The following is a 13,969-nucleotide window of genomic DNA, read 5'->3' as shown; positions in this document are numbered from 1 at the left end:
CTAAGGAATTATCTAAGTTGGAAGGTAGAGGAAATTATGTGTTTCAATGTAAAATTTCATGGAAATTGAAATCCTGGTTTGTTGAATCCAGAAATTAAACTGGGGAAGGCTTTATCCTTTCCTGAGACAGGTTTTGGCATATCTCACACTTGTTTGCTTGCTGTTCATTTGTCTTTTCAAAGAAACACACTTAAGATGTTAATTAAGTCCACTATATTAGTTTTCTTTTGATGTGTAACAAATTACCACAAATTTCATGGCTTCAAACAACACCCATTTATTAGCTCACAATTCTGTAGGTTGAAAGATTTAACTAGACTCTCTCTCATTCTCTACTCATTGCATCATAAGGCTGAAATCAACATACTGGCCAGACTGAGTTCTTTTCTGGAGACTGGGGGGAAAATCCACTTCCAAGCTCAGTCGGGTTGTTGGCAGAAAGTTCCCTGTGGTTGTGGACCTGTCTCTGTTCTCTTGCTGTCAGTGGAAGATGCATTCCCCCCGACTCGCCCTTCTCCATCTTCACACTAGCACCACGTGTGCAGTCTTTCTTGTACTTCCAGTCTTTCTGATGTCTTCTCCTGCCACTTGCCCAAGGAATCTCTCTGCTCTTCAAGGGCTTGTGTGATTAGGTTAGGCCCACCCAGGTAATCCCTTGTGTTAATTTCAGCTGTCAAATGTAACATAACCTAATTGCAAGAATGGATTCCATGATATTCATAGTTCAGGGATGAATACACTAAGGAGGGCATATACACTAAGGGCATATACACTATATATACAGGGCATGTACGCTAAGGAGTGGGAGGTCTTGGGGCTATTTAAAAATCGTGCCTACTGTATCTGCTCACCACCCTTTTGTTGTGTTTGTTTTTTTCAAGGTTACAGAAGAGAATGGTGAGCAAATGCCTTGTTACTTTGTTATGGTAAGCTTACAAGAAGTTGGAGGAGTTGAAACTAAGAACTGGACCGTCCCCAGGAGGCTCAGTGAGTTCCAGAATTTGCACCGGAAACTTAGTGAGGTATGAATACTCATGAATACAAGGTGTAGAATTACGAAGCAAGAAGATATGTAAGAGCTCCTTTCAAGTTTTTACATATAAAGAAACTAATTAACCTTTCTCCTTTGCTGTGGATACTGGCAAAGTGGCATTTTCAGCCTGACATTTGGAAATTAACTAATAGACCAAACCATTTTCGTAGAAATCCTTCAGGACAAAGAATTGTCTGATCTCAATTGAGCCTCATAGAACCTCAGGGCTGAGAGAGGGCTAGGGATCACTTAGGGCCACTGGTTTTTGAAGCTGCCAGTCGTGACCTTTTAGTGGGTGGAATCAATTAATGATTGTAGCGACAAGAAGAACATAGAATATATTAGATTTCAGGGACACCTAGGTGGCTTAGTCATTAAGCATTTGCCTTTGCTTTGGGTCACGATCCCGGGGTCCTGGGATTGAGCCCCATGTTGGGCTCCCTGCTCAGCAGAGCAGGAAGCCTGCTTCTCCCTCTCCCTCTCCCCCTGCTTGTGTTCCTGCTTTCACTGCCTCTCTTTCTCTGTCAAGTAAATAAATAGAGTCTTTTAAAAAGAAAAAAAAAAAAAGAAGAAGAATATATTGGATTTCAGCACTAAGAGTAAGGGTCATAAAGTGTTATGGTTGAAAGCACAGACTCAGGATCCACACTGCTTGTGTTTGGATCCTAACTGTACTATTTAGTAGCATATGACCTGGTACTTGTCACTGTGTCTCGCTGTCTCTCTTCGTCAGTAAAGTACAAATATGATAATGCCCATGTCTCCTATCTCTCAGACTTTTTGTGAGAATTAAGGGAATAAATGCATACAAAGCATTGAGAAGAAGGTGTAGCACCTACCAAGCATTATCGTGTTGGTGGTGGTAGTAGTAACAATGAGCATTGTTTCATAGAACTTCTTAGTTTTATGGGTGGGTTATATTTTATGTAGATATGCATGTATGTGTGTGTCAGATGTTGCAACATAGCATGTATTTCCTCCTGTGAGTTTTAGTTAAAAATGTCAGAAACCTTCTAATCTAGGTCAGTTCTTTTAAGAGGAGAGGAACTGACCCCGGAGAGTTTGATCAGTCTATCACAGGACCTGTTCCTAGTGGCCCAAACCATGTTGGAATCCGGATCATCTTATTTTTCATTCCTTATCCCCCCATCTTTCTCAGGAACTGCATCTTCTCTAACTCTCCTCCTCCTGAAGATGATGGCCCTCTTCCCTGGCAACTGAAGCACTCTTTGGTCACTTCTTTTGTTTCTGTTCATTGTTCTCTGGCTCAGAATGAACGGACACTGGTAAAATCCTGTGGTCACCTATTAGATTGCTCTTCTGCGAATGAAATGTGTCTGTTTCCTTTAACCTTTTCTCTGAAGGGGATTTAAAAAAAAAAAAAAACACTTGTAATCACTAACTTATGAATACTGTAATTTCTTCAAGTGCTTTTAAAACGATGGTGGCCAAAGTCAAGCGTCCTGCCCCAGTACTTCTCAAAGGGAATGCTGTCACAGTTGCAGTGTGGAAAGTGAAATCTCTGTCTTAATAAAAAATTACATTTTTCCCAAAATGTGTGAGTAAAATTGATCCTACAGAAAAGTGTGTCATTTGCCCTGTAACAAACCAGTGTGAAAGTTCAGTATCCATTCAATTGCTGATAAAAACAGAAGGAAGGAGAAAAAGGAATTTAGGGGAGATTTTAAAATAAAATGTATATGGAAAGTGTTCTTTGAAAAAAAAAAACAAGTAGACTGAAGCCTTAGAGGAAATAAACCTTATAAAATTCTATGTCTGTCCTTTAGTCTCATTTTCCTTATCTATAGCTGATCCCTGGAGTTCTTTTCTTACCCTTAGAATTTACTCTCCTGTGACTTTTCATTTTTGTGTATGAACCCTTCCTATTGACAGCAGGGACAAGAAGCACCTTTTCAGGTCCCTGGTGAATTTTAATCTTCCCTTCTGACTCTCACTGCCTCTTTCATTTCTTGAAAATTGTACCCTAAATTTGAGCCCTGATTTGCATGTCTCCTTGGGCACATGCCATTGTACCCCTGATTCTTCTGTGGGCTCTGTGGGAAGGGCTAGTTTTTCCTTCCCCAGTACCCAAGTACTTGCATGCATTGTTACAAGTGACTTCTCTTGCTGTGGCCAGGCCAGCAGGGTACTCCTGTGCGTGGAGGATGACAACAGCAGTCAAAGCAATTGCAGGCAGAGGCTGTGTTCACTGACTTTTCAATGCCAGTTGGTTTCATTAAGTATATTCATCTGGCCCCAGTGCCTTCATGAAGGGCCAGTGTTTGGAAATGGGGGCAGAGTCTGGAGCATTTGGAACCCACTGCCCTCCTAGGGTCTGAGGTTAGACTGGCAGAGTCCTGTGTGGGAACGGGCATGAAGAACACAGAATTTGTGGTCAGATGGATCTGGGTTTTAATCCTGATCTTTAATTGTCTCATATGTGAAATCGGAATAACAATTGCCAACTCTTCGAGCTGTTATCACACACGCCGAGCTTCTAGCACAGTGTCTGACAGAATGTAGGACTGATCAGTGCACAAAGGGGCTGTTATTATTTGTTGATATATTATTATTCATGTACTTGCATTTTGCAGTTTGCCACTGAAGGACAATAATTTTTCTTTCTGTTGTTTTTCCAAATGGGATAACTTTTTCACAAAGATGCTGTAAACAAAGCATGTTCTAATAGGAAGATTTTCTTCCCGTGAGCCAGGCGTCCACACCTAGAGTCTTGTGCTTTGGTGTGTGTTGTGTGAATCTACCTGAGCAGCCTGGCATCTGCACTGGCCAGCTCCCAGGCGTTCGGAGTCCTAGGGATGAGCTTTAGCTCTTTTCATCAAATGTCCCATTCCTCTCAATTCCATGAGCCTGATTAGAACAAGTTGCAAACCTCAGAGGAACAAGTATAGGAGGAAGGTTGTTTTGTTCTAATTATAATTCTAAACTTTTTTTTTTAACATGAAAATATGATTCGAGATGCTAACATTTAATGTTTTCCTCCACAGTGTTTCCCTTCTTTAAAAAAAGTTCAGTTGCCTTCTCTCAGCAAGCTGCCTTTCAAATCTATAGATCACAAGTTTATGGAGAAGTCAAAGAATCAATTAAATAAGTTTTTACAGGTAAGCAACTGAAAAGTTTTGGATACGAAAGGAAAAATTCGTTATTGGGGTTAAACTGTCATCATTCTAAGAGCTTGCTTGTTTGCTTCCTGGTCTTATAGGTCATGCCAGATCCTTAAAATATCTTTGGTTTGCTTGTTTGTTAATAATTAAGGTATGGGGGTGCCTGGGTGACTCAATGGGTTAAAGCCTCTGCCTTCAGCTCAGATCATGATCTCAGGGTCCTGGGATCAAGCCCTGCATCGGGCTCTTTGCTCAGTGAGGAGCCTGCTTCCCCCTCTCTCTACCTGCCTCTCTGCCTACTTGTGATCTCTGTCTGTCAAATAAATAAATAAAATCTTTTAAAAAAAGAAAAAAATAATTAAAGTATGCGATGCACACACAAAATATAAATACAGAAAATATAAAATATGTACAGTACAGATAGCATGTGTGTAACTTGTCCTTTTCTGCATACTGAGCCCACCCTGTAACTAGCACCCAGGCCAGTACTTCCTTCCTGTCATGGCCTTCGTCCCAGGGTGGTGGCGATCCCAGCTACTAATCACACAGATACAGTTGTCTTTGAACTTCCTGTAAATGGGGTCATGCAGTGTAGGCTCCTTTGTGTCTGACCTCTTTCACTCAACAACTGTGATCAGAGGATCTGTCCATAGTGCTGTTCTGGTTGTAGATTATTTGCTTTCACGACTGTGTAGGTTTTTCACTGTGCAAATACACTACGGTCTATTCATCCCACTGTTGACAAGCATTTGGACCATTTCCAGTGGAGGCTATCTTGAAGAGGGCTTCTATAGAATGGTACTTAACTTGTGGTGAATCTGTGTTGTGTGGTACCTCCGGGTCTGGGTTTCTTCGTTTGTCCAAGTGGTTGTGGCAGTTTTTACACTGTGACCACAGCACATCAGGGTTCTGATGGCTCTCCCTCCTCCCCCCAACTCTTCTCTGCCTGTTTCTCTTTCGTCCTCCTGGTGGGTATGTGCTGGTATCTCACTGTGGTTTTAGTTTGCATTTCCCCCGGCAGCTAATGAAGTGGAGCACCAGTCTGGGTGTTACTGGCTACTCGGATAGTTTCTCTGATGAATTGTCTGGTCAAGTTGAGTCTGCTCTTCCGTCATGTTGCCCATCTTTTCCACACCGCCTTGTGGGACTTCTGCATGGGATTTAGATGGGAATCTCTTGTCAGACCACTTATGTTGCAAATACCTTCTCCCTTTCTGTGGATGGCCTTTTCTGTCTCTTAATGATTTCATTTCGTGAACAGAAATTCTCACTTTTAATTTAGTCCACTATATCAATTTTGTCTTTTATGATTATGCCTCTGTGCCTCTTAAGAAATCTTTGCCTACTCCAAAGTCCTAAAGATACTCTCCTGATTTTTTCTAAATGCTTTATTCTTTGTCTTCAGTCCATTTTTAGAGAATAAGGCCAAACATATACTACCCTTGATAGAAACCACTATTTATTTTTCCTTAGCTGGTCCCTCTGTATTCAGAAGATGGTTAATTTACTCAAAGCATGGACCCCAAAGCCCATATAGTCTTTGGAGGCATGGAACTTTGCATCATGAAACACTTTTTGGCTATATAGTGGTAGCTAGATGGCCTAGGATTTTTAAATAATAGATGTTGCCAAACTCTTAGTGAAGGCTTTATTTTAAAACATAGTTGTTCAATCAGAAGTATGGGTCATTGTTAAAATAGATTTAAGTCAGAGTCGCTTTGAAAGTGTTAGTCTCTTTTTTCTACTATTCCTATCTTCCTCTTTCTCTCTCTCTCTATATATATTTATATATGTGTGTGTATTTTATGTATATATGTATCCTAAAGTTTTTCCAAGATGCAAATTATTTTATTCCCCGAGGGAAACTTTCATTTTATAATAAAATAATATATAAATATGTGCGTATATGTACATATAATATAATGTAATATAGAGTAAATTTCCCTTAGGAAATAAAACAATTTACACCTTGAAAAACTCTCTGAGTTTAATTATGGCAGAACTGGATTAGAGAATCGCCAAAGTTTATTTAAATGCTCTTACATGAAAATTTGAAACTGAAATACTACCATTTTGTTGCTGATTCAAAATATCTAGGAAATAATTAAACTCACTCCCACACTGTACATGATTAAATCATTTGGATGAGCTAACAATCTCGTGTGTGAAATAGAAGTGTATTTTTCAAAATTCAGGACTTCTCAGCTTAAAGTGTGTAGCTTTGGAACCCTCCAGCTGACTCTCTTGTTTCCTTCCAGCCTCTGCTGTTGGGAGGGTCTCTGTTTGTCTGGCCTTTCCTGCTGTCGCAGACCCCACACTCTGGACCTGCACTTTCGGGGGCACAGGAAGGGCGCAAATGTGCTTTTATTGGATTGGTGGTTGTGAAAGTGGGTTAGCGAGTTCTACTGTTGTGCCAAAAGAAACTGCACTCTGAGACCCTGCCGATAGGTCGTGGGGACATGAACAGGCTGCAGCTAAGCCAGATGAAACAGTGGTGTCTTTTGTGTGACCTTTTGTCTTTTAATCAAGAGGATTTTAAGTCAGGAAATAATAATTTAGATTGTTTTGCATTTCCTCAAAGACTCTTTGATAAAGCCCTAGCCATTGAATGTATGTTATACAGCAGACTGTCTTTTCATAATTGTTGTCCCACCAACCGCAAACAGGAAAAGTAAGGTGCAGAATGCTTCGTCTTTTATTGGGTCCACAGGACCTTCCAGAAAAAGAGATTCCACTGAGTGTGTGTTTACTTGATTGCTTATTTATGACAAATGGTTTTCTAGTGAAGCATACGAATCGCACAGATACCTAATAACCTAGCTACTCATGGCACCTGGGTGGCTCAAGTTGGTTGAGCATTTGTCTTCGGGTCCTGGGATTAAGCCCTGCATCCAGTTCTGCTCTGCTTCTCCCTCTTCCTCTGCCTGCTGTTCCCTCTGCTTGTGCTCTCTCTCTGTGTCAAATAGATAAATAAAATCTTAAAAAAAAAAAAAAAAAAAAACAAAAACGTAGCTACTCATTCCTGGCTATCCTGTTGCTAATATCTTTCTTCATTCCTGCTCACATAGGCACACCACCTGCCCTAGCCATTCCCCTCCTGTGGCGCTCTGTCCTGTTTCTGGGTGTGCATGTGCTGTGCACTCTTCTTGGAATGTCTTACCCCTTTCTGCATCACCCACTGAATGGTCATCTGAGGTCTTTGCTAGAATAGAATAACATGCTATAAGTATTTGGAGAGAAGGAGTTGGAAATGGGATGCCATCCCCAGAGAGCTTAAAAATGATAAAACCCTAATTATATCTTGTCCCACAGAAATCTGTGAGAACTTCTCACTTTTCCTATGTACTTAATCTGATTATTTTCCCTCGTAATAGAATATAATTTAGGCCAAAGTCTTATCACCATTCATGATCTCTTTATTTATGTTGATTGTAATAAGTTTGAGACTTAACATTAGTTAACGTTTCCTACTATTTTATAAAATAATGCTGGAGTAAAGGTTAGCTAAAGGAAATCAAGTTAGGGAGAGGATATCTCCTGTCACCTAGTCCATCTGTACATATGACTGAACATTTGATACTCTGCAAAAGGAATAAAGGCCTATTTATTGGGCTCCCGGGCTGGGGAAGGCAGTAGTGACACCAGCTCCCCATTCCCCTTAATCTCCTTCTCTCCATCTGGGCAGAACTTGCCCATTTCCAGTCCGGTCTTCTGCAGGACAGAGGAAGCTAACAACCACTGGCGTGTTGACCGTCCCTCTTGGAGCCCCTGTCCCCAGTGTGGCAGTACTGGATGTTCTCACAGGTGCCTGTTCTAGGCAGTCATAGAGTTCATTGGATTTCAACTTTCACCTGAATAAATGTAATATTACTGTCAGGGACCAAGTCCTCTGAGACTAGATCTTAACCTCTTCTGCCACCCCAGGCTCTGAGATCAGAAGTTCTGTGTGCTCCCAGCGTCCCTCTCCCCTAAGGGGATTACATCATCAGTGGGGCACTGTTTCCCACTGGTCTCATTATTCCTAAACCCTTTATCCTTTTTGTTGTTGTTGTTGGTTTCAAGTTTTTATTTAAATTCCAGTAGCTAACATACAGTGTTATATTAGTTTCTGGTGTACAGTGGAGTGATCCAACACTTCCATGCAACACCTGGTGCCCATCACAACAAGTGCCCTCAATCCCCATCACCTCTATCGCCCAGCCCCCTAAACCCCCGCTCTGGTAACTATCAGGTCTCTAGAGTTAAGAGTCAGTTTTTTGGTTTGCCTCTCTCTCTGTTTTCCCTTTGCTCATTTGTTTTGTTTCTTAAGTTCCAGATATGAGTGAAGTCATATTAAAAACTGTGTCTTTTAATACTAGACATTTAGACATTCTTGTGGTCATGTTGTTGATCTTACTGTCCTATCAGTAGCACCTGCTTGGACACAAAAGTTAATTTATGTTCTTCTTTCCTATCTCCGGAGACCAGATAAGTACCTAAAGAACTTAAGGACATTTCTAGTCTTGAACAGTTCTGTAATTGTGTGAACAAGCACTGCTTAGCAGATGGCAGCACGGGGAAAAAAACTCCTGCCTGGTGTTCGGTGCCATGTGACAACTCAAAGTGTCTTTTTTCAGCTGATGTACAGTACAAAGTCTGAACCCAGCCATGAAAGGGTGGTTGAGTGGTTTCCTTGTGCAGTGTGTGAATGTGTAAGTTGTTCCAGTGCCACTGGATGGAGTGAAGTTGACATTCGCAGGCAGTGGTCCCTGGTTCTGTAAGCTGATGCGAAGCTGGATGTCTTCTTGCACTGAGCAGTTGTCCACACAGCCTCTCCCACAAGCAGGATGATTAGGGTGCTTCAGTTAACCTGCAGGGGTTGCTTGCAATTAAGATCATTGGAATTCATCTCAATGCTCTGTTTCAGGGGGAGAGGGAAATGGTTTTGGGTCCGGAATTATGAAAAGAAATCCCCAATGCAATCCTTCGTGCCTTACTTGCCCCTGTTTGTGGTGGTTTTCCGGCAGCATGGACGTATTCCTCCATAAGAGTAATGCACCCTCTTTCCTTCCCAGAATCTGCTTTCAGATGAAAGACTGTGTCAGAGTGAAGCACTTTATGCCTTTTTGAGCCCTTCTCCTGACTACCTCAAGGTTATTGATGTGCAGGGGAAAAAATCCACTTTTTCATTATCCTCATTTTTGGAAAGACTTCCTCGTGACTTCTTCTCCCATCAAGAGGTGAGCTATGGAAAGGTCATGCCATGTTTGCAGCAGATTTAGGGGAATGTCTTTTTGAGGGTTTCTTGAAGTATTTTAAACCTTGGCTAAGGCTTTAACATCAAGCTTTTCCCTGAGGTTAGACACACATTTTGGCCTGTGTTGAGAATGCATAGATTTCTGCATGTAGAAAAGTTGAAAGAGTACTTAAGGTTGAAATGTGAGCACATAGTTGGAATATACACTTGAAAGGAAAGAACAGCTCTACCAACTTTCCTGGATAATTGATCTGCTTCCTTTGATCTTTCTGAACCCCAGGAGGAGGCGGAAGAGGACAGTGACCTGTCAGATTATGGTGATGATGTGGATGGGAGGAAAGATGCCTTGGCTGAACCATGTTTCATGTTGATTGGGGAGATCTTTGAACTTCGAGGAAGTAAGCTTCTTTATTATTATTTAATGTTATTGCTGTTAAGTGGTTACACACACACACACACACACACACACACACACACACATTCTCTCTCTCTCTCTCTCTTTCTCTCTCATAAGATCCCTCTCTCATAATGTCCTTCCTGAATCAAATGTGTAGTTATATCCATTCATTCATCAGCAAATACTTTCAAGAGCCAACGAGACACCATGGTAGAATCTGAAGCCATGACCTTAAGGCAGATAATTATCTCTGCACTTGCAGAACTTTGGGTGAGTTACTGTATACCATGTTCCTCTGAATATAGATAGAATGCCTTGAATTTCTTCTCTGTGATTTAGCATGGCCTCATTGCTTTATCCCCAAAAGGTATACAAAAATTAATTTTACATAGCCAAGGAAGGAGCGGTGTTGTTCAAGGTGAGGTTTGGTGCTGGTAGGGTGTGCTGTGGTGAGGGACACAGGCATGCTTCAACCTTGCCCTTCAACTACACCTTTGTTCCCATAGAAGAGTGGTTACCACTGGAAGGGTGGGGGGGTTCTGTCCTTCAGGGGACATTTGGTGATATCTGGAAACATTTTGGTTGTTACAGCTTGGGGAATGGTACTACTGGCGTCTTGTGGGTAGAGGCCAGGGATGTTGCTAAACTTCCTATAATGCACAGGTCAGCCTCCCACAACACAGAGTTGTCCTGTCCAAAAGAGTCAGTGCCCAGTTGAGAAGTGTTACCCTCGTAGTACTTGAGGGAGATGTACTTAGAAGAAACAAGAGCAAAAAGAGGGTGAAAATACTCTGATTAAGACCCACACAGGTGCTTCTCTCCCAAAATGGTCCTTGGGTAAAAGGTCAAACCATACTACTTGGGCATGTCTTGAGTCCTAAATAGGACCCTCTGTCTACACACAGCTTCCATAGGCCCCCAACACTCTAAATCATGAGACCAGTGTACTCAGTGTCCCTGGAGCCTCAGGACTAGCTAGAGCTAGGACAGGTGCCTGAAGGCACACCTCCCCACCTAGAAAAGAAGCACAGGAGAGGAGTCAGGGTTAGCAAAGCACAGTAATGCCACCAGCCAGTGCTAGATGTGTTGCTCTCTGACTGACTGCCCTGTGCTCTGTGTGCTCAGATTAGCATCTCTTCCCTTGGGGTGAAGAACATGGGCTAGGAGTTTTAAGTGCCAGAATTAATTATTTTGGCCATCAATAAGCCAAAGTTAAAACAACCAGCAACACTTTGGGAACATATGTTTTAGATACCACTCTGTAGGAGAAACAAAAGTATATCAGATATAGAGTCTTCCTTCGGTGAATTTACAACACAAGAGTTCCAACAATGTGCTTCACGTTAAGTAGTAAACCCAAGTCTAAACTACAGGCCTAGACTTATACATAAGGGGGTATTCATTTTAGCATCATTTCAGTAATGAAAAGTTGGAACTAAGCAGAACTTTAGAAATGGGAGATAGTTAAATTAAGAAATATCCATGGGAGAATATCATCCAAATGCTAGAGATGCTTTCAGATGAAAAAGCTCTCCCTGTTCCATATTTGAGACACCCTAAGGTATAAACTGATGTTTGCCTTGGTTCAAGGTAGGCAGAAACAACTAGTTCTCCACCCAAAGTCTGACTCTTAGTGAGATCTGGCCCATTAAATCGTGAATCCTCCCTGTTCCCCAGAGTGGAGGAAGCAGTGTTTCAGCTTTCGGCAGTGTGCTCTTTGTGATCCAGAGACTGAGAGACCAAGTCTTGTCTTTGCAGCGTGGATTTCCTCCATCATATGCCTGCTCAGAAGCATATTTGGTTTTGCCTGTGACATTTCAGAGGGGAATAAATAGAACATCATTTATAATGAGATGTGATATCGTTGCCATCAGCAAAATTCTAGAGTAGCTGCAGCTGCTTCTGTCTCTGAACAAATGAGTCCTTGGAAGAAATACTAGGGCTGTTTCCTGTGTGGTTTGGGGTCTGGGGACCAGGAGAGGCTAGGAAGAAAGTAGTAAAGGCACAGTTCAGTGTTGGGAGAGAATTTGCACCAAAGACATTTTGTGGTTCCTGCTCTAGTTCAGTGTACAAAAGGGCATCAGTGAGACAGCCTTTAAAAAATCAGTAACTGTCGCTGATCTGTCAGGCATTCTTCTGACAGCTGCCTATGTCCTCAGACCCTCTGCATGGAGCTCTCTGCCCTAGAAAGCCAGAGTGAAGTTATCAGCACTGGCAGGCATGCTCCTCCCAGCCGAAATGACAGCCTACAGTGAACACGTCAGCTTGCTCTCAGCGTGCTCTGAATTCCATAAAAAATTAAAGGCACTCTTGAAGCATAGTTCTGATTCCAAGACTTGACTCTTACTTGAAAGATTAACAACACTACTTTAACTGGACATTTAGGTCCATCTAAAAAGTTAGAAATAACTCTAGAATGTTTTCAAGTCTGTGTTAATTGTTGATTTTATTTGGTTGGTTTTCCTTGTACAGACGTGTTTGTGAACTTAGTTCTTTCAGGTTTTCCTAATTGGGCAGGAACCCTGAACTCTTATAGCTAAGCCTGAATTTCTCATTTATGTGTGAATAGCTAAACATTTCAATGAATGGAAATTTATATAGATGGAAAAATTGGTTTAGATTCCAATTTGCAGAACGGAAATATCCTCATAGCATTTCTTTCTTTCTTTCTTTCTTTTTTTTTAAAGATTTTACTAATTTGTTTGACAGAGTGAGACCATGAGAGGGAATACAAGCAGGAGAAGAAGGAGAGGGAGAAGCGGGCCTCCTGCCAAGCTGGGAGCCTGATGTGGGGCTCGATTCCAGAACCCTGGGATCATGACCTGAGCCAAAGGCAGACGCCTAACGACTGAACCACTCAGGCATTTGTTTGCCTTCTTTTGGCTTATATTCATATTTGGTACCTGTAAAAATATCTCTCCATGTTAGTAATAAAAGTTTAGATCTGTAAAACCTTTCACAACGCTCGCATAAAATATCAACAAGATCCTTAAAACCACATGTTACTCTTTCCTTGAACAGATGAGGAGACTGAGGCTCAGAGAAGGTGGTTTGTGCCCAGCAGCTCTGCGAGGTGGCCCAAGAGAGCGCTGACCCCACCTCTCACTCAGGGACCCAGCTCTTCGAAGTTCACCTTTCTTCCAAAGGCATAAAATACATAAAAATATGCAGTGATCTACAAACTACTATCCACATGGGAAGTTAGGCCCACCCATTCATTAATATTTCAAAATATTTGTCAATATTGAACCACAGATGTTTCTCATTCAGAGCAGTGTGTGAGAAAATTGGGTTCGACAAACCAGACAGAAATCTAAAATAGGCATTGCACTGTCTGCTAGCAGAAAACTGACGTCTAAGTAGCCCGGAGACATGTGAAATAAAGTATTATTTCCACTTGCTAGCTCAGCTGGTTGTTCAGGCATTGAAAAGCTATAAAAGCTTAGGTTTTCTCTCATCAGTTGCTATGTAGAAAATGAAAGCTTGGGAGAATTTTGGGGGGCAGAAGTTTGCTAACCTAGCCCCAGATTCTGCAGGTATCATAGTCTTGACTTTGGTGTCAGGACTTGGATTGTGTCAAGTGATAAGAATTTATGCTTTTTTGCAGCTATGAAAATGTCATCACTGTGATACACTGTGCAAATTCTTTTCCTCTGATTTCTATTTCAGTGTTTAAATGGGTGAGAAGAACATTAATTGCTCTTGTTCAGGTCACATTTGGAAGAACCATCAACAAGTGAGTTACATGACATTAGTATTTGAGTTCATGCCTTACTTTTTGCCTTAATGGTCAAATTATTAAACTCGTGGTATGGTAGCCAGTGATCTCTCTAGCTGAAGGTTTTGTATTTTCTCATTTTGTTGCTGCTATGATTCTAAGATTGGATAGAGAGACAGGTTTCTGAAATAATTTCTCCCATAGAATGCATGATGAACTAGATGATCAAAGCTTCAGCTGTCTTCAGCATTCTGGCTGAAAGGGGCGGAAAGTACCGTTCTGCAGGGGCATCTGGCTGCCTTAAATTGTGGAGTGTGAGACTCTTGTGGTTGTGAGTTCGAGCCCCATATTGAGTGTGTAGAGGTTATTTAAAAACATAAAAAACAAAAGCAAAAACAAAAAAAGTTCTGTGACGTTCTCTTTTGATCATGATGACCAGTTGGGGTATCTTGGATACAGCGTT

The 13,969-nt window shown here is 41.5% G+C and overlaps 1 protein-coding gene across 2 annotated transcripts in view; it reads left to right on the top strand.

Moving 5' to 3' along the window:
* Window positions 1-13,969, top strand: part of SNX25 (sorting nexin 25) — a 128,542-nt gene that overhangs the window by 109,693 nt on the left and 4,880 nt on the right. Inside the window, exons 12-16 of one of the 2 annotated variants that reach the window (XM_059155829.1) lie at window positions 882-1,022; window positions 4,039-4,152; window positions 9,210-9,374; window positions 9,672-9,789; window positions 13,458-13,524. In XM_059155829.1, the coding sequence (XP_059011812.1) occupies window positions 882-1,022; window positions 4,039-4,152; window positions 9,210-9,374; window positions 9,672-9,789; window positions 13,458-13,524 (605 nt within the window). Of the gene's footprint in view, window positions 1-881; window positions 1,023-2,192; window positions 4,005-4,038; window positions 4,153-9,209; window positions 9,375-9,671; window positions 9,790-13,457; window positions 13,525-13,969 lie in introns of those variants that run through there. The other variant, XM_059155830.1, reaches the window with a different exon arrangement.

This window comes from Mustela lutreola, chromosome 18 (genome assembly GCF_030435805.1).
Source record: "Mustela lutreola isolate mMusLut2 chromosome 18, mMusLut2.pri, whole genome shotgun sequence".
NCBI classification, from domain to species: Eukaryota; Metazoa; Chordata; class Mammalia; order Carnivora; family Mustelidae; genus Mustela; species Mustela lutreola.
The sequence above is the reverse complement of the archived record's forward strand: the minus strand, read 5'-3'. Positions and strand labels throughout refer to the sequence as shown.